The 18,437-nt window shown below is 54.1% G+C and overlaps 1 protein-coding gene across 1 annotated transcript in view; it reads left to right on the top strand.

Moving 5' to 3' along the window:
* ITPR3 (inositol 1,4,5-trisphosphate receptor type 3) overlaps nucleotides 1-18,437 on the top strand; it is a 42,471-nt gene extending 24,034 nt beyond the window's left edge. The window contains exons 23-58 of the mRNA XM_074925777.1: nucleotides 39-168; nucleotides 453-510; nucleotides 720-885; nucleotides 1,049-1,213; nucleotides 1,429-1,497; nucleotides 1,961-2,086; nucleotides 2,261-2,383; nucleotides 2,567-2,767; nucleotides 3,123-3,374; nucleotides 3,470-3,595; nucleotides 3,877-4,002; nucleotides 4,121-4,241; nucleotides 4,979-5,163; nucleotides 5,300-5,448; nucleotides 5,629-5,737; nucleotides 5,879-5,969; nucleotides 6,201-6,370; nucleotides 7,070-7,244; nucleotides 7,327-7,511; nucleotides 7,855-8,055; nucleotides 8,468-8,578; nucleotides 8,867-8,962; nucleotides 9,219-9,320; nucleotides 9,580-9,666; nucleotides 10,347-10,457; nucleotides 10,973-11,165; nucleotides 12,152-12,277; nucleotides 13,217-13,389; nucleotides 13,500-13,664; nucleotides 14,157-14,349; nucleotides 14,864-14,959; nucleotides 15,398-15,522; nucleotides 15,772-15,937; nucleotides 16,684-16,844; nucleotides 17,357-17,518; nucleotides 18,217-18,437. Of these exons, the coding sequence (XP_074781878.1) occupies nucleotides 39-168; nucleotides 453-510; nucleotides 720-885; nucleotides 1,049-1,213; nucleotides 1,429-1,497; nucleotides 1,961-2,086; nucleotides 2,261-2,383; nucleotides 2,567-2,767; nucleotides 3,123-3,374; nucleotides 3,470-3,595; nucleotides 3,877-4,002; nucleotides 4,121-4,241; nucleotides 4,979-5,163; nucleotides 5,300-5,448; nucleotides 5,629-5,737; nucleotides 5,879-5,969; nucleotides 6,201-6,370; nucleotides 7,070-7,244; nucleotides 7,327-7,511; nucleotides 7,855-8,055; nucleotides 8,468-8,578; nucleotides 8,867-8,962; nucleotides 9,219-9,320; nucleotides 9,580-9,666; nucleotides 10,347-10,457; nucleotides 10,973-11,165; nucleotides 12,152-12,277; nucleotides 13,217-13,389; nucleotides 13,500-13,664; nucleotides 14,157-14,349; nucleotides 14,864-14,959; nucleotides 15,398-15,522; nucleotides 15,772-15,937; nucleotides 16,684-16,844; nucleotides 17,357-17,518; nucleotides 18,217-18,285 (5,064 nt within the window). The 3' untranslated portion in view covers nucleotides 18,286-18,437. The remainder of the gene's footprint in view (nucleotides 1-38; nucleotides 169-452; nucleotides 511-719; nucleotides 886-1,048; nucleotides 1,214-1,428; nucleotides 1,498-1,960; nucleotides 2,087-2,260; nucleotides 2,384-2,566; nucleotides 2,768-3,122; nucleotides 3,375-3,469; nucleotides 3,596-3,876; nucleotides 4,003-4,120; nucleotides 4,242-4,978; nucleotides 5,164-5,299; nucleotides 5,449-5,628; nucleotides 5,738-5,878; nucleotides 5,970-6,200; nucleotides 6,371-7,069; nucleotides 7,245-7,326; nucleotides 7,512-7,854; nucleotides 8,056-8,467; nucleotides 8,579-8,866; nucleotides 8,963-9,218; nucleotides 9,321-9,579; nucleotides 9,667-10,346; nucleotides 10,458-10,972; nucleotides 11,166-12,151; nucleotides 12,278-13,216; nucleotides 13,390-13,499; nucleotides 13,665-14,156; nucleotides 14,350-14,863; nucleotides 14,960-15,397; nucleotides 15,523-15,771; nucleotides 15,938-16,683; nucleotides 16,845-17,356; nucleotides 17,519-18,216) is intronic.

Genomic DNA, 18,437 nt, shown 5'->3' with positions numbered 1-18,437 from the left:
GGGGCACTTACTTCTGCTTTCTTCTTTGCTGCCGCCAGTTCATCCTGAATGTGCGACTGGACTACAGGATTTCCTACCTGCTTTCTGTCTTCAAGAAGGAGTTTGTGGAAGTCTACCCCATGCAGGACAGTGCGGCCGATGGGACGGCTCCAGCCTTTGACTCCACAAGTAACTGTTCCACTTTGCTCCTGGTCCACCTTCAACTTAGCAAACCCCACGGGCTGGGGACATGCAGGCGGTGATGGCAGCTCCAGCAGCTCTCCACCCACTGCTGCTGTTGGCAGGGAGCGTGGGGGGGGATTGGAGTTTGTGAAGATGGGATGAAGTGTCCTGTGTCCTTCGTGGATGCTCAGAGCAGGGGCCAGGGAGCTGAGCTGGTTCCTGTGGGGTTTCTGCCAATGCACAGGGATCACGTTGGCTGCCCCTTTCACCTCCCTTTCCTCTCCCTTCAGCTGCAGCCATGAACCTGGACCGGATTGGCGAGCACGCAGAAGCCATGTTCGGTGTGGGGTGAGTCCCTGCCCCCTCCGGTGCATAGTTAGCCTGGCCATAGGGCTCTTCCTCTCCTGTCCATACTGCCGAGGCTGAAAGCTGCAGGTGATGAGGAAGATGAGGCTCTAAAGGCTAAAGCATCTGTCCCCATCAGCCCTGAGGGGTGGCTGAGTGCATGCAAGCTCCCACGTGGCTACTAACACCAAGCGCTTTCGTCCCGGCTTCAGGAAGACGAGCAGCATGTTAGAGGTGGATGACGAGGGAGGGAGGATGTTTCTGCGGGTGCTGATCCACCTGACGATGCACGACTACCCACCGCTCATCTCCGGCTCCCTGCAGCTCCTCTTCAAGCACTTCAGCCAGAGGCAGGAGGTCTTGCACACCTTCAAACAGGTAACCCTGGTGGGACGCTGCTCTGGAGCCCCTCTAAGCCCACGCTTGGCTGTGGGTGCAAGACATGGGATAGGTCCTGACCCTTTCCTTGGAAGGGAGGTCTGGGAGAGGAGGGAAATGGGGTTTGTGCCCAAAATGGAAACCCCTGGGAATGTCGCTGCAGGTTCAGCTCCTGATCTCAGCCCAGGATGTTGAGAACTACAAGGTGATCAAGTCGGAGCTGGACAAACTCCGCACCATGGTGGAGAAATCAGAGCTCTGGGTGGACAAGAAGGGCAGCAGCAAAGGGGACAGCACAGTGGAGGGGAACAAGAAGGAGAAGAAAGAGGTAAGAGCCCTGAGCAAGACCCTGGGAACCAGGGTGGGAGAGGAGTGGGGGGCAGAGGCGCAGCTCGCTTCACCCTAAGACCTAACACCTCTCGATGGGCCGTGCACCCTTCTCCCTGGAAGAGGAGGGTCAGGGAGGATTCTGCAGGGTGTAGTTATGCCCCAGACTTTGGAGAGGTGCAGCGGGACCTTGAAGCTGTTTCTCTCCCCTTGCAGCATGCTGCTGATGAAGAGGTCATTGCTCCGGGAGAGAAGAGCAGCGAGAACTATCAGATAGTCAAGGGGGTAAGTGAGACCGAATCCTGTCCCCAGGGCTGTTCCTGGAGGCATGGCCAGTGATATCTGCCTGGCCTGGGCTGGCACGGGTGCACCAGCAAGAAGGGAAAGGGTGAAATCATGGTGGGGATTTCCAGGCTTTCCAGTGGTTCATTAGAAATGAGCTGGCTTGTTCCTGCCAGCTCAGCACAAGGAGCCCTGTTAGGTCCCCAGGGCTCTCGAGGAGTCTTGCACTGGGGGGACCAGAGGGGAGAGGATTGGTGATGGGTACGAGGGCTCTCTGCCTGGCACTACAAGGAGGATTTGTGAGTGGGATGCCAAGATTTGTGAGCGATGCGCAAAGCTGGGCATGCAGGGAGCACCTGGGCTTGTGGAGGGCACATCTGGATTGCAAGCAAGCCCTCAGCACGGGTGGCCATCCGGATGGGCTCCCACGCTCAGTTCCCCTCTGCCGTGCTCCTTCTCTCCCCAGATCCTGGAGCGGCTGAATAAGATGTGTGGGGTTGGAGAGCAAGTGCGCAAGAAGCAGCAGCGCCTTCTGAAGAACATGGATGCCCACAAAGTGATGCTGGATCTGCTGCAGATCCCTTATGAGAAGGTGGGTGGGCAGAAACTGGTTGATTCTGAAGTGCCCAGGGCAAGGGGTGGGGGATGGAGGGAACCCCCTGTATGGCTGGGTCCTGCAGCTGGGTAGGGCAGGGGGGGCAGCAGCCTGCTGCTTCTCCCCATCCCTCACCAACTCTGGGTATTTCTCTTCTCTGCCCTTCGTCAGGGTGATGCCAAGATGATGGAGATCCTGAAGTTCACCCACCAGTTCCTGCAGAAGTTTTGTGCTGGCAATCAGGAAAACCAGGCCCTGCTGCACAAACACCTCAACCTGTTCCTGACCCCGGGGGTAAGGAGAGGGGACCAAAGGGCAGCCACAGGCAGCAGCACAGGGAGAGACTTCAGTCCCTGGGGCTGAGAGCAGGAGATACAAAAGCCAGGAGAAGACCCCGGGAGAGGAAGGATCAGTGCAGGAGGAGTGAAGCTCTTCCCCTCAGCCCCCCAGCCTCACTCATCTCCCCTGGTCCCGCAGCTCCTGGAGGCTGAGACGATGCAGCACATCTTCCTCAACAACTACCAGCTCTGCTCAGAGATCAACGAGACGGTGCCGCAGCACTTCATCCACTGCGTGGCCACCCATGGTCGCCACGTGCAGTACCTTGACTTCCTGCACACCATCATCAAGGCCGAGGGCAAGTACGTCAAGAAGTGCCAGGACATGATCATGACCGAGGTGAGCACCTCTCCCCCCAGCCTGTGGGGCTTGAGTGTAGCAGGGCATGGCTCCTGGGAGGTGTACAGTTGGCTTCTTCCTTGAGGAAGAGCCTTCCTGGCCATGCTGGCTTCTCCCTGGAGCAGGAATCATCTCCAGAAGCTTAATGCAAGGTCCAATAACCATCTTGGAGTCCCACAAGCTGTGATTTTTTGATTTCACTGCAAATGCCTGGTTTTCCCTGTGAATGCACAACCCTTTCACCCTTCACCGCCTGCCACCTCTCATTGCCCCACTGCAGAGGACACCGTTTTCTGCCTTGCAAGGTTTCTGACCCTCTTTCTCTGGAGTGGTGACCACTGACCCTTCCCTGCAGCTCACCAACGCCGGGGACGATGTGGTGGTTTTCTACAATGACAAGGCTTCCCTGGCCACCCTTCTGGAGATGATGACAGCAGCCAGGGATGGGGTGGAGGAGAACAGCCCGCTGATGTACCACATCTCACTGGTGGATCTGCTGGCTGCCTGCGCCGAGGGCAAGAACGTCTACACGGAGATCAAGTGCACGTCCCTGCTGCCCTTGGAGGACGTGGTGCGGGTGGTGACACATGAGGATTGCATCACGGAGGTACGGGGTGCCCAGCGAGGCGGGTGCCAGTAGCTTTGCACTGTGATTGCCTTCTCCTGATGGTGCCTGTGCCCCCATCCCTCCCTTCTCGACAGGTGAAGATGGCCTATGTGAACTTCGTCAACCACTGCTATGTGGACACGGAGGTGGAGATGAAGGAGATCTACACCAGCAACCATATCTGGACTCTCTTTGAGAACTTCACCCTGGACATGGCCCGGGTGTGTGGGGAAGTTTGGGTGGGAGGGACACGGCAGCGATTGCTGCTGTATTGGATGGGGACGAGCTGGTGTCACTGAGGGTCCCTCAAAGCCTGGGGAGCCAGACATGAGGCACTAGGGACTGGGGAGCAGTCAGGTCTCTGGTGTAGACCCAAGAGCTGCATCACTGGCCACATCCTTCAGCTCAGCAAGGTCCCAGCAGCACTGTATGCCAGCAGCATCTGGGCAGGGTGCATGCTCACCCGCTCTGGTCCCACCATCATCCTCCCTTCTCCTCACAGATGTGCAAGAAGCGAGAGAAACGCCTGCCAGACCCTACGCTGGAGAAGTACGTGCTGACGGTGGTGCTGGACACCATCAACGCGTTCTTCAGCTCCCCCTTCTCAGAGAATAGCACCTCGCTGCAGGTAATAAGGTGCTGCATGGACAGGCCGTGGCTGTGAGAGGAAAGCAGCTCATCGAGCCCCCCCAAAACAAGGTCTGGACACATGATACACTGATACATCCCTGCTTGTTCTCCTTCAGACCCACCAGACCATTGTGGTGCAGCTTCTCCAGTCCACCATGAGGCTGTTGGAGTGTCCCTGGCTGCAGCAGCAGCACAAGAGCTCGGTGGAAGCCTGTATCCGCACGCTGGCCATGGTCGGTAAGGAGCTGTGCCAGGGTGATTCTCTCCTCCCCACCAACCAGGAGGTCACAGCCACCCTTGGCTGCCTCTGCTCCAGCAGTGAGCAAGAGCCATCGTCCCTCCTGCAGGTCTTGGCAGGGTGCCCTGGCAAGAAGCTGCCAGCCGGGGATGGGGAGGTTTGGCCCTGGGATGTGGGTTTTTTTGAGCTACATCTTTGGGTGTGACCAGGGCGGCGTGGGGATGACCGAAGCCTGGGCTTGCTTGGGAGATCCCTGGTGTGTCCCTGCTGGTGAAGGGCCTGGAAGCAAAGCCAGCATTTAGGGTGGTTTTCCCTCGCCAGGACTTTGCCCTCAATCTGCTTGTGGCTGCCTGACTCAGGACAAGGGTTGTTAGCACTGAGTCACTGTGTGGAAAGGCTTACTCGGTTAGACACTGGGTGGGGATTTCTCTTTGTAATTTGAGGCAGGGTGCTTACAACATCTCCATGCTGGGCTTTCCCAACCAAAAACTTGAGGTGGTGCCTCTTCCCATCCTACATTGGGCTGGGGGCAATGTTATGCTGCAGTGGAGGGGGATGGATGGAAATACTCCACCCCTCACTAGCCTGGAGGAGTTTAATCTTGTATTTAACACAAATCTCTGCTGCAAATGAAGAGCTGGTGAAGGGGTGCCCGGCCCTTGGCAGCATGGTAGGACCCAGCTGATGGGGTGGGCTGGGTCATGGCTGTCCCCAACCCCATCTCCATCTCCTGCAGCCAAGAGCCGCTCCATCGCCCTGCCCATGGACCTGGATGCCCACGTCAGCTCCTTGCTCAACAGCAGCTCCACCAGCACCGTGCAGAGGAACACGTCCAGCTACAAGACAGCCACCCGAACCTTCCCCCGCGTCTCCACCACCCCCAACCAGTGGGACTACAAGAACATCATAGAGAAGCTGCAGGTACGGGGCAGGGAAGCAGCAGTGGCGTGGATCAGTGTGTGATAGCGAGAAGGTGCTGGCGTTGCAGGAGTCGCTCTCCCATGCTTGTGTCTCTTAAGCGTGTGCTGGCCCTGAAGGTGTGTGCTGTGACTTGTAGGACATAATCAACGCCCTTGAGGATCGTTTGAAACCACTGGTGGAGGCTGAGCTGTCTGTCCTGGTGGATGTCCTCCACCGGCCAGAGCTGCTTTTCATGGAGGGGACGGAGGCGTTTCAGCGATGCGAGAGCGGAGGTTTCCTGTCCAAGTGAGGATGTTTTGTGGTTGCCCAGGGATTGCAGGGAGAGCTGGGAAGGGCTGGTGGCCTTCATCCTTTATGGGATGTGCATCCTAGTGTGTGCCTGCAGCCTGGAGGGATGGTGGGGACGGTTCCCTCAGGGACCCCCTTGTCCCTCTCGGCTGTGTGACAGTGGCTCTGCTGTGCCAGGCTGGTGCAACACACCAAGGACCTCATGGAGACGGAGGAGAAGCTGTGCATCAAGGTGCTGAGGACGCTGCAGCAGATGCTGGTGAAGAGGAACAAATACGGCGAGAGGGTGAGCGCCGTGGTCCCACAGCATGACCCCCGCCCTGCTCCCCATCCGTGCTGGCAGTGCCCATCCCACTGCAGCCCACAGGTGCTCAGCCTTGTTCCGCTCTAGCGTTGGGAGACTCATGACGTTTATTTGTCTTGGCAGGGCAACCTGCTGCGGAAAATGCTCCTGAACAATTACCTTCAGAACAAGAAGTCCAGCTCCAAAGGGGAAATCGTGGATGCTGCTGGGGGAGGTGAGTGTTCCCCTCCTGCGCCTTCTCTGTCTCTCTGCGCTGCTCACACACACCTTGAATTCCTGGCTCCTGAGCCCTGATGAGATCAGCTCTGTCACTGGTTTCCATGCTCCCACCTCGGTGGGAATAAAGGATTTGAGGAGGTGAAGGGATAGGACTGAGACACAGTGATTTAGCTGTGCTCATTCTGCACCACCACAGCATCACATCCATCCCTGTCCTCTTGTGCAGGCCAAGACCAGGACTGGTCTGCTATCGCTGCTGTCCAGTGCCGGCTGGACCGAGAAGGGGCCACCAAGTTGGTGGCTGACCTCATCATGAACACAAAGAATGAGAAAATCTTCCAAGAGAGCATCCTGCTCGCCATCCGGCTGCTGGACGGAGGCAACACCGAGATCCAGGTGCTGAGCCCTGGCTGCGCAGTTGGCGCCTGTCCCAGGGGGTTGGGCAGCCACGGTTTGATGTGTGCAGGGTGACCGCCCCAGCACTTGGGAGACGTGGGTGCAAGGCAGTCCTCCGTCCTGGGCTGGCCCCTGGGCAGCAGGCGTTGCCAAAATACTGTTTGGTTGCATGTGTTTGTTGGCCATCCAAAGGGAGAACTGCAGAAATCTGCCTGGTTTTGAGTTTTCCAGCTCTGTGGCTGGATTGAGCTTGAGGTCTGGATGCTGAGAAAGGGGCAGCTTGTTGCATGTTGTTTCTGGAGTAATGCTGATGCCCTCTGCCGGGTATTGCTAAAATGGCTCAGGGCTTGCAGCTCTTGGGTGACAACTTGTGGGTTATCTTGAATCCTTTATCACAGGGAAGCCGAAAAATAGTACATGCAAATAACAGTCGGGTTCCAGGGCTGGAGCTGCTGGAATCACTGCTTCCTCTGTCTCTAACACTGCTTAGAGTAAAGGAGAGCACAGTGGCTGGGGACAATCCACCCCTGCAAATCCAAGAGGACTGTGATGTCCAGGGCCACTGCATGGAAATAAACCTGACCACCAGGTTATCTCAGACAAGGTCTTGAGTGCTGGAGGCTGCCAAACCAGAGGGGCAGGCAAGGATGGTTTGGACCCCGTGTGGAGACTTGAACCGACTGTCCTCCCTCCTCCCAGAAATCCTTTTACAACCTCATGACGAGCGACAAGAAATCTGAGAAATTCTTCAAAGTTTTGCATGACCGGATGAAGAAGGCGCAGCAGGAGACCAAGTCTACGGTGTCTGTGAACATGAGTGACATCGGGAACAAGCCCCGTGAGGACAAAGACGAACCTGACCCTGTCACCAAAGGTACGAGGCCATGTCCCCTTGGTAGAGCCACCAACTGTCTCGTTGGATGGCCCAATGTTAACGAGGCTGGATTGCCCTCTAGGACGAGGAGACACCTTCCTGATGCCCGGCACCCCCTCCCGATACCCGATGGCCATAGGATTTCGGAAGGGCCACGACACTGGGGAGCAGGGCCAGAACAATGAAATGGGGGTGACAGTCCTGATCATGGAGCCGATTCTGCGATTCCTGCAACTGCTCTGCGAGAACCACAACAGGGACCTGCAGGTTGGTTATGGGGGCTGCTGGGCTCTGGGGTGTGGGAAGGCTGAGCTCTGCCCTAATTTGGTCCAGAAAGCCATTTCACCAGCCACTCTGTGCCTCAGTTTCCCCATCTGCAAAAGCACCATCCCTTACGGGTAACTTTTGGTGTTGTGGAAGGAGTCGTTCACAGCACAACTGTGTCTGTGGGACTGAGTGCTGCTCTCGGAGGTCTGTACGTGACAGGGGTGGCCCCAGCCCAATTTTCCATCAAACTGCAGCTGGAGGGGATGTTGGGAGGGGGATAAGGACTGCTCCCCTCATCAGAGTGATGCCGCTCAGCCCTGTAACTGCAGGCTTTGCTCGACAGAACTTCCTCCGGTGCCAGAACAACAAAACCAACTACAACCTGGTGTGCGAGACGCTGCAGTTCCTTGACATCATGTGCGGCAGCACCACGGGGGGGCTGGGGCTGCTGGGCCTCTACATCAACGAGTACAACGTGGCCCTCATCACCCAGACCCTGGAGACCCTGACCGAGTACTGCCAAGGGCCCTGCCACGAGAACCAGGTCTGGGGGTATCCCCGCAGGTCTGGGTCATTCCTGGTGTGCTGATCAGGGATGCCCAAGGGAGGATCTGGGGGGGATGCGTGGGAAAGCAGCAGGGACAGGGACAGCTTTTGGTTTCAGGGTGTGAACAGGAGCAGAACGTGGACAGCAGAGGATGCCAGGATGCACAGGGATGCTGCACGTGTTATGAGCTACTGCTTGGCTAGATAATAGGGTGATGCAAAAGGGGATAAATAATATAGTGGTGCAAACAGTGCCCTTTCTGAGGAGACAGGGGGTTTGGGGCTCCTGGGGTAATCAGGCAGGGTCAGTGCTGTAGGCAGGGCACTCTGTCAGACCTGGGCTGTGTTGGAGGGTGAAGCTGGGAGGACTGGCAGCATCCATGGGATAACACATTGCATTGCTCCCCCAGAGCTGCATCGTGACCCACGAGTCCAATGGGATCGACATCATCACAGCCCTCATCCTTAATGACATCAGCCCCCTCTGCAAGTACCGGATGGACCTGGTCCTGCAGCTGAAGGTGGGCAGAGCCTCGGGCTAGGATGTGTGTGTGCATCATTGCGGGGTCTTGCTGGCCCAGCCATGGGGTGAGCTGTGGGGTGAGGGGGCAGCTGTAGTGGGAACTGCGTGTGTCAGGTCCTCGAGTGTGGGAGCGTGTGGGCTTGGTGGGACAGAGCTGGTGCATCTCCACTGTGAGAGGCTCAGATGCCTCTAGCATGGAGGAGTTACAGCTGAGCAGAGCACAGGGGGTTTCTGCTCACTCTGCCCTGGGCAGAGACAGGGCACAGCAAGGGCTTCTCCTCACCAGGACAACGCCTCCAAGCTCCTCTTGGCCCTCATGGAGAGTAGACACGACAGCGAAAACGCCGAGCGGATCCTCATCAGCCTCCGCCCACAGGAACTGGTAAGGGCTGACAGTGAAACAGCCCCACTGAGCCCCCAGCCTCCCCCCTGGCCCATTGCTGGGTCTCTTTTGCCTGTGGATGCTGATGCAGTTCCTGGTTTGCAATCCAATAACCATCTCACCTGCCGTGCTGCTGGTCCCCACCTTCTGCACGAGCATCCTTACCTAAGGCTTCTCCCAGAGCCATTCGTGGCCAGAGGAGGAAAATGAGGCAAGGAGAAGGGGAGAAGCATACTGTTCCTCTGCTGCCTTTCAGGTTGATGTTATTAAGAAAGCCTATCTGCAGGAGGAGGAGTGTGAAAACGCCGAGGTTTCCCCCCGGGAAGTCGGCCACAACATTTATATACTGGCGCTGCAGGTACGGAGCTGTGACAGCAGGGTCCCTGCCAGGCTGGGCTCCCCGTGCCGTGCTGGGCTCCCACTCACTGACTTGCACATTTTTCCCTCTATATTTATATACGTTTCCTCAGCCAGGCTGGCCTCCTTGGGGAGGCGTGGCTGGGAAATGTGCTTTTGGCTCCCATGAAAAGCCAGCCCCCAGCTTGCCGGCCCTCCCGCTCCCGCCGGTGGCTGCTCGCCAGCCTGCGCTCACCCGGCTATCGCTGTTCCTCTTCCAGCTGTCCCGACACAACAAGTCTCTGCAGCAGCTCCTGAAGCCGGTGAAACGGATCCAGGAGGAGGAGGAGGAGGGCATCTCATCCATGGTATGGAGGGAATGGAGGCAGAGCCCCCAGAGTCCACCCTGACCCCGAGCAGGGACTGCAAAGAATTGCTTCTCGCACCCTTGCCGAGTCACCCTGGGTTTTGCTGTGTAAGATTTGATGGGTTTTGGTATTCCCCAGGGTGACTAAAGAAAGAAAGACTGATCAGTGCCCTTGTAGCCCAAACTACAAGCCCAAAGGCATGTGCCCCTTTTCTAGCCAAGCCATGGAGAGCTGTATTTGCAGGGCTCCCCAAGGAGGGCTCAGCCATGATGTCCAGCTCACTGCAGGGACAGGCTGGTGGCCTTGATGGGGTCCTACTGGTACCTGCTTTTTCCCCTTCTCTTCAGAAAAGGAAAGGCTGAATCCTTTGCTGTCATTTCTTGTCTACGTACCTTAGATCCTGAATGAGATTCAGCAGTAATACGATTTCCCTGGGGTTTTATGGGCATTGATTTGTAATTTGTGGATTAGCAGCATTTGAACGTAATTATTGCAGGGAATTGAATGTCTGTCACCTCAGGGAGGGCTTGTACCCCTTTAGGAAACTTTAATTCATTTGCTTTTCCCTGAAACCTCATCAGCTTTGGTAACTTTTGAGGAAAGCTGTTGTCAGTGCAGAGTTAGGCCTGACCTCGCAGCTGAGGCCACTCTCATCCTCTCTCCCTCTCCCCACATCCCAGCTCAGCCTAAATAACAAGCAGCTGACACAGATGCTGAAGTCGACGGCCCCAGTCCAGGAAGAAGAGGAGGATCCGCTGGCGTATTATGAGAAACACACATCCCAGATTGAGGTGAGATGTTTTCGCTGTTGGGTTGCCAGTGTGCACGTGGCCAGTGAATCCCATGTGTGCTCCAGCTGCTTCATGCCTGGTTATTTTGCACTAGGAGCCTTCCCGTCCCTGTGCTGGCAAGAAGCAGACAGGCCCTTGGCTCTGCAGAGAGCTGGAGGCATTAGCAGAGCCCACGGGGAGCTGGGGAACGAGCTGCTCCCCAGGACCTTTCCTTTTTCCTCCCAGCAGCAGCTGGGATGTGGCCGTTTTGGCAGCCCCGTCCCTGCCTGCCAGCGTGGATCTCCTTGCAGATGGGCCAGCAAGGGCTCACGCACTCTCAGCTTTCCTCCAGCACAGCCAGGGCTGCCTTTGCTGGGTCGATTTGTAGCATTATAGATGAATGGTGGGGGATATTTGGATCCTGCTGGAGCGGGAGGGAGGAGGGGAAGGCACATCTGGGTCTAAGGAAAGAGGAAACCAAATCCTGGCAGGGGCAGGATCTGAGGGCACCCTCCCCTTCACCCTGCTTCCTGCAGATTGTGCGCCTGGACCGGAGCATGGAGCAGATAATCTTCCCTGTGCCTGGCATCTGCGAGTTCCTCACCAAGGAGACCAAGTACCGACTCTTCACCACCACAGAGCAGGATGAGCAGGGCAGCAAAGTCAGTGATTTCTTCGACCAGTCATCCTTCCTCCACAACGAGATGGAATGGCAGAAGAAACTGCGGAGTAAGAGCAAACCAGACCTTCCCTTTGGGCTCCCCGCAGCCAGCACAGGCACTTGGAGTAGCCCCTGTTGTGAAACTGGGAGGCAGCCCTGCTTTGAAAGGGCTGTGAACCCTGGCAGCTGCCTGGAAATGACACCTCTGAGCTCCTTGTGCCCCTCGCTCTGTAGAGCACAACACACACTTTGTCTGCAGGGAGCAGAGATTAATCGAGATCCCAGGGATGCATTTCCTCTGTGCCTGTTAGTGCAGTTCCTCGGTATTTTGAAATGCATCTTACAACATGTTTGCTGGGATTACACCTGCAGATGTTTTCCCCTGGAAAGTCCTCTCTTCATTTGCTTTCAGTTGCCTTCTCCTAAGCCAGGATCTAGCAGCTACATATGGGAAATAAAACTTGTTTCTCTGCACCCTGCAGACCTGCTTAGGTACTTTCAGGGCTGCATCAGGATGGAAATCCTGGTTTAAAATAACAGGAGCTCAATAAAGAGTCACACTATAAAAACTGAGATGCAACTAAGGAGTGGTGTAGCAGCTCTGGAAACACTTGCAAATCCAGTCAAAACTATCTTAGGAATTCGGCAGGAAACAAGTTTCCAGTATGGATGAGAAATTTCTGGCTGGGTCTCCTCTGGGACCAAGCACCAGCACGGAAAACACAGACACCGTTGTTTTGAAGGATGTGAGTGGCGAGGCTGCAGGAGGTGGGAGATGGGGAGGAGGGCAGAACCGATCTGTTTCCAAGGTGCCAGAGAGGTCAAAGGGCCGAGAAGTCCAGAAATGTGAGCAGTAACATTTTGAACTTGCACTCCTATTTCAGCAGATGAGGAGGGAGCTTTTATTAATGTTTTGAGGGAAGTGGGAGGCAAGGGTCCCTCCGGGCCCGCTGGCTGTGCTGAGCCGAGCCCTTCGGATGTCTGGGAGGACAAAACCTTCCCCAGTTGGCACAAGGTTGGCTGAGATTTGCGTGTCTGCCTCCTCTCCCTCCAGGCATGCCGCTGATGTACTGGTTCTCCCGCAGAATGACACTCTGGGGAAGCATTTCCTTCAACCTTGCTGTCTTCATCAACATAATCATTGCTTTCTTCTACCCCTATGTTGAAGCCACTTCCATGGGTAAGTGCCTCAGCATCTGCTGCTCCTTGAGGTGGAAGAAAAAGGGAACCTTCGTATGCAGGAAAACTGGTCCCCTTCCCTGTACTCCCCTCACCCTCAATCTCCTTTTGACTTTAAAGCCCCAAGTACTTTCTGCTGGTCAAAGGAAGGGACTGAGTTAAGATTTCAGTCGCCGGCCCTCCCACTGCTTCGTTCTTAGGGAAAAGTCTCTTCTCCCTGGGCTGCGCTTTCCCTGTTTGTAAAATGGGGGAAGCAATGACAGAATATGTACCTGCTGTCAGGCAAAGCCTCCATCACGGTGGTTTTGAGATCTTGGATAGAAGATGTTAGAAAAATGTATCTTTGCAGTCAAGCATCATTTATTGAGGGGCTGGAGTGAGGGCAGAGGAGGGCAGCAAAGGTGGTGAAGGGCCTGGAGAATAAATCCTGTGAGGAGCCATTGAAGGAGCTGGGAGTGTTCAGTGTGAGGAGGAGGAGGCTGAGGGGAGCCCTCATCCCTCTCTGCAGCTCCTGAAAGGACATTGCAGAGAGGCTGGGGCTGGGCTCTGCTCCCAGGGGATCAGGGACAGAACAAGAGGAACGGCTTTAAATTCCAACAGGGGAGGGTCAGACTGGACATTAGGAAAAAAATTTTCACAGAAAGAGTGGTCAGAGAGTGAAACAGGCTGCCCAGGGAGGGGGGGAGTGCCCATCCCTGGGGGGGTTTAAGGGCCGTTGGGATGAGCTGTGGGGGGATGTGGGGTAGGGGAGAACTTTGTAGAGTCAGGCTGAGGGTTGGACTCGATGATCCCGAGGGGCTTTTCCAACCTGAGTGATTCTGGGATTTCTCTCTTTCTCCCCACTGGTTTTTCTGGACAGTCTGGACAGCAGCTCAGTGTCCGATTGGCAGCAGCATTTTAATCTCATGCCATTTAGTTGCTGTGGGTCTTCTCTTCCCAGGAGTGCTGGATTCCCCACTGATCTCGCTGCTCTTCTGGATTCTGATCTGCTTCTCCATCATGGCCTTGTTCACTAAGCGCTACGGTGTCAGACCGCTCCTCGTGGCACTGATCTTGCGATCGATTTATTACTTGGGGATCGGACTCACTCTGAACATACTGGGAGCTCTCAATGTAAGTTCTCCATGGGCTGGAAAAACAGCGTAGCAGCCTACACAGGAGGCTGGTCTGCATTCACAAAGTGCAGCAAACCCCACTCCCTCCCATTTCTGGTTGTTCCCCAGCTGACCAACAAGATTGTGTTTGTGGTGAGCTTCGTGGGCAACCGTGGGACCTTCATCCGAGGCTACAAGGCCATGATCATGGATGTGGAATTTCTTTACCATGTTGGCTACATCCTGACAAGCGTCCTGGGACTCTTTGTGCACGAACTCTTCTACAGCATCCTGGTACAATAAATGCAGATGTTTGGGGCATGGAGGTAGTCTGTCTGCCCCGTTAGAAGCTGGAAGGTTTCTGTGACACCTTCCAGGGACTGATTGATAACAGCAGTGAGAACAATTCACTGTGCTCTAATCTTTGTGTAGGCTGATCTTTCTGCCTTCCGTTGGTATCTAATGCTGTCTCTCTTCTGGTCTTTTGCTCTCTCTCTCTTTCTAATCTTTACTGTGTGCTTTATCTGGGTCAGCTGGGAGACAACGTGAGCTGGAGAGGGCAGAGGCAGGGTGCATGTGTCCTATTCTTGTCTCTCCTGCTGTGTATAAGTCACTTCATTCTTCTCTGCTTCCCTACAGTAAGCTGGGAAACTTAAATGCTTTATGTGAAAGTTAGTTAAGGTCTGCTGAGTGATCCAAGATCTCAGGATAAGAGGGGATATAGGTAGGCCAGGCATTATCAAGAAAAGCACCCCGCAGCATTTCTTTGCTCCTGGGTCCTTTCAGCTGTTTGACTTGATCTACCGTGAGGAGACCTTGTTTAATGTCATCAAAAGCGTGACGCGGAACGGGCGCTCCATCCTGCTGACAGCCCTTCTGGCTCTCATCCTCGTCTACCTCTTCTCCATCGTGGGCTTCCTGTTCCTGAAGGATGACTTCATCCTGGAGGTGGACCGGCTGCCGGACAGCAAAGCCAAAGGTTGTTCAGCCCTTGCCCTCCTTGGCTGCGGTGCTTGGGCTGGAGAGGGGCCAGGCAGAGCGTGGGTCCCCTTCTGCAGCTGGACCATTGCATGAGCCCCTGCTCCCTCCCCGCTGCCAAAGCTCGCACGTGTGTCTGTGTGCGTGCACGTGTCGGGCTTTGTACCCTTGGTGCAAACTCCTGGGAGCACTGGTTTTGGGGCTGGCAGAGAAGACAGCTGCCTGTGCCGACTTACGGACCTTGTGCGCAGGGTTTTGGGGCTAGGAGTGGTGGCAGAGAAAGGGATGGGCAGCTACTCATGAAGTTTTAGCACTGTAGAGGTCTTACTGAAACCTGAGCAAAAGATTCAAAGCCTAGAAAATGCTAGGAGAATGCAAAACAACTTTTTTTTTTTTTTTTCAATAAGCTTGAAAGCTACGAGAAGAGGCACCTGAAAAGCGCATGTGACAGCAGGGAAGAGCTTTGCTAAGGCAAGCTGATGCTCTGACAAGACTGTTGTCTCTTTTACTTGCAGATCACCCCTTGGGGATGCAAAGGAACATGGAGACCTTCATGGAGTCATGCAGCGGTGACAAAATTAGCTGCTCTGCTGTGCCCACTGCCTTGGAAGGTAAGTGAGCTCATTAGAAAGGTTGACTTTAGTGGCAGAGGAGGTTGGCTGCCTGGTTTGTCAGGGAGCTCAGAAAAATCCTAGCTCTTTCAAAGATGGAAACAAACAACCCGCTTTCTGGCACATATTAGGCAAGAGGCCTGCAATTTTTGCACTGACCCTGGCATAAAAAAAATGGTGAAGTAGATTCAGTTTAGTCATAAAGAAAAATGGGAGCTTCAGGAGCGCTCAGCAAACACCTCCACAGCAAGCAGCAAGCTGGAGGAGCTGCTGGGAAATTGTGGTTGGGGGATCCACAACGAGCACCTGCTCGCAGGAGATGTGCCACTGCAGCAAGAGTCGGCCCCACAGCTCTGGATTCTTTGTAATCTGTTTATGCTCTGTGGTTTTGCTTTTATTTATTTATTCTCCCCCCCCCCCCCCGCCCTGATACTCTAGAAACGGACGTTGACCAGTGGGAACGCGCCTGCGACACGCTGCTCATGTGCATTGTCACTGTCCTGAACCACGGCCTGAGGAACGGCGGGGGCGTGGGTGACATTCTGCGGAAGCCATCGAAGGACGTGAGTTTGGGCAGCATGTGGGACCCTTTTCTTCTGCTAAATCCTGCTGCATTTACAGCTGTGCAGCTGCCCTCCCTCCCTGGAAACTGTCACTTCCAGCTCCATCCCCCCCACACTGTCCCCCAGTGCTCTCCTCTCTACTACACCCTTTATTCCTGGTACCCTCAGCCCGTGTGAGGAGGCAGCAGGGTTGGAGTGGCTAGAGAAGCTGTGCAGGAGACTCACATTTATCCCTTTCATCCATTACAGGAGTCCTTGTTTCCTGCTCGGGTTGTCTACGACCTCCTCTTCTTCTTTATTGTCATTATTATCGTCCTTAACCTCATTTTTGGGGTCATTATTGACACTTTTGCCGATCTGAGGAGCGAGAAGCAAAAGAAGGAAGAGATACTGAAGACCACCTGTTTCATATGTGGTGAGTGCTGGGACCTCAGTGTACAGGAATTGCCCCAAAGCTCCTCCTCTGTTCTAAGGTTAAAGGAAGGCAAAAAAATTCAGCAGCTTTCTGGTTTTCTTTTGGTTCACAGCAAAACTTAAATCTTTTCACTGATGGGTCACTGTAGCGTGAGGAGGCTTAAACAAGGACACAAACTGAGAGGGGAAATTAAATGTATTGTTCCTTCCTTGCCTTCTGTTAATGAGGTGTTAAACTGAAACACCACCACATTGTGGAGTTCCAGTTGCTCTGCATCTATCACTCCTGAGTCTGCATCTATCACTCCTGAGACCATCACTTAGCTAGTGGGGGGAAAAAAAAAAAAAAAAAAAAAAGGCACCATATTACTAAGAAAATGTTCTGGAATGCTCTCAGTCATCGGAAGGCATCCAAAAAAAAAAAAAAAGGGAAAACCCAGTAAGTCTAGCTGCTATTTTTTCTTAGAAGATCCACTGCGTGCATTTTATGCTTTTAGATACACAGGCAGGAAGCAGAGCTAGTTGTACTTTAAATAGAAGCCTCCTGAATACACAACTGGGTTATTTTCCTCCTGGTTTGGATGTTTGTTGTGTGCTAAATGCCAACTAATTATTAAAAGCGCTTCCTGAAAGTCACACCTGGGAGAGGATGCAATTATCTGTACTTTCACATTTGTTTGCTCACTTCTTACCTTCTACCCCCCATCCCCTCCCTCCACCTCCTTTGGTCTCGACTGCCTTTCCCAGGACTTGAAAGGGACAAGTTTGACAACAAGACAGTGTCCTTTGAGGAGCATATTAAATATGAGCACAATATGTGGAACTACTTGTACTTCATAGTGCTGGTGCGAGTGAAGAACAAGACAGACTACACGGGGCCAGAGAGTTACGTGGCGCAGATGATAAAGGTACATGTCCTCTCAGGGCAGTCACTATTGCAGCCTGCCTACCCCCTGGGAAATATTTGAGAACAAGGGACTTGCCAAAGAAAAACAGTTTTGAGAAGGAGCTTTTGGAAAATATTTAGTCACGTTGTTGTGCCTTAGTTCTGTCTTAGCTTAGTTATTTCCACTTTGCAACCTCAGCCAACACCACGTTGTCTATTTGATGTTTTGTACTGAGTATTTAAGGATTGAACCAAGGGCAGAACCAAGCAGTAGAGAGTGTGACTTCAAGGTGATTTCAAGACAAGGAGAGGGAAAAGAAAAAACTTCTGAACTTGAGTCCAGAAGGCTGTAAGAAAAAAAAACCTAGAAACGGACCATTTGTGGAAAATTTGCGAAGGTGCAGACAAGACAAGCCTTTGAGAATTTCTTTAATCCCTAAGCCCAGGCAGGCTTCCTGTTAAATCCTACCAGGACTCATCCCTCCTCCTCCTCCTCCTCTCTACAACTCCTGTTCTCCATGGTCACCTTTCCAGAACAAGAACCTTGACTGGTTCCCCCGGATGCGAGCCATGTCGCTGGTCAGCAATGAGGGGGAAGGGGAACAGAACGAGATCCGAAACCTTCAAGACAAACTCAACACCACGATGAAGCTGGTGTCCCATCTCACCTCCCAGCTGAACGAGCTGAAGGAACAGGTACTAAACACTTTTAAATATAGGACTACTTGAGGAACACCTGACTGTAGAAACCTGCTGTCCTTACCAAAATAGACACCGATTGCAAGGAATTTGGGCAGAGCCAGCCCAAGCCGGTACAACTTTTAGTCTGGAGGAGGCTGAGGGGAGACCTCCTGGCCCTCTGCAACTCCCTGCCAGGAGGGGGCAGAGAGGGGGGATGAGTCTCTGGAGCCAAGGCCCCAGCGCCAGGCCCCGAGGGAATGGCCTCAAGCTGCCCAGGGCAGGGTCAGGCTGGCTCTGAGGAAGGATTTCTGTGCAGAAGGGGCTGTTGGGCGTTGGAATGGGCTGCCCAGGGCAGGGGGGAGTCCCCGGGATCCCTGGGGGGGTTGAAGAGTCGGGCTGAGCCAGCGCTGAGGGATCTGGGGGAGTTGGGAACGGTCAGTGCTAGGTTAACAGTTGGACTAGATGATCTTCAAGGTCCTTTCCAACCTAGGTGATTCTGTGAACTTCAGCTACAAAGCAAAGTGCTCCTGCAGCTCTTTTGGGGGGCAGGGATCAGGGATATTTGGGGGGTTTTTCTGATAGTTCCTCATCAGCTAGAGCCCGACTCACAGGGTTTTCTAACAGCTGCTTAAAGCAGCTGTCAGTCACGCACTTAAGGAGCATGTTAGTGAGTTTGGTTTCCTCCCTCACTCGTGTCCTTGTTTGAACTCTAGATGACGGAGCAGCGGAAGCGCAGACAAAGGATGGGGTTTGTGGATGTCCAGAATACCATGAACCACTAAGACACGGCAGAAGCATTGGCTTCACCCACGTCTATCAGCTAACGAGGCTGCTTATTCCTGGGTTCCACACGTGGACGTCACTGGCAGAGAAAGACAGACCACGCGGAAAGGTTCAGAGTCAACATTTTCCTTAGAGCACTTGTAAGCAATTC

Source organism: Athene noctua, chromosome 23, assembly GCF_965140245.1.
Source record: "Athene noctua chromosome 23, bAthNoc1.hap1.1, whole genome shotgun sequence".
Classification (NCBI taxonomy): Eukaryota; Metazoa; Chordata; class Aves; order Strigiformes; family Strigidae; genus Athene; species Athene noctua.
The sequence above is the reverse complement of the archived record's forward strand: the minus strand, read 5'-3'. Positions and strand labels throughout refer to the sequence as shown.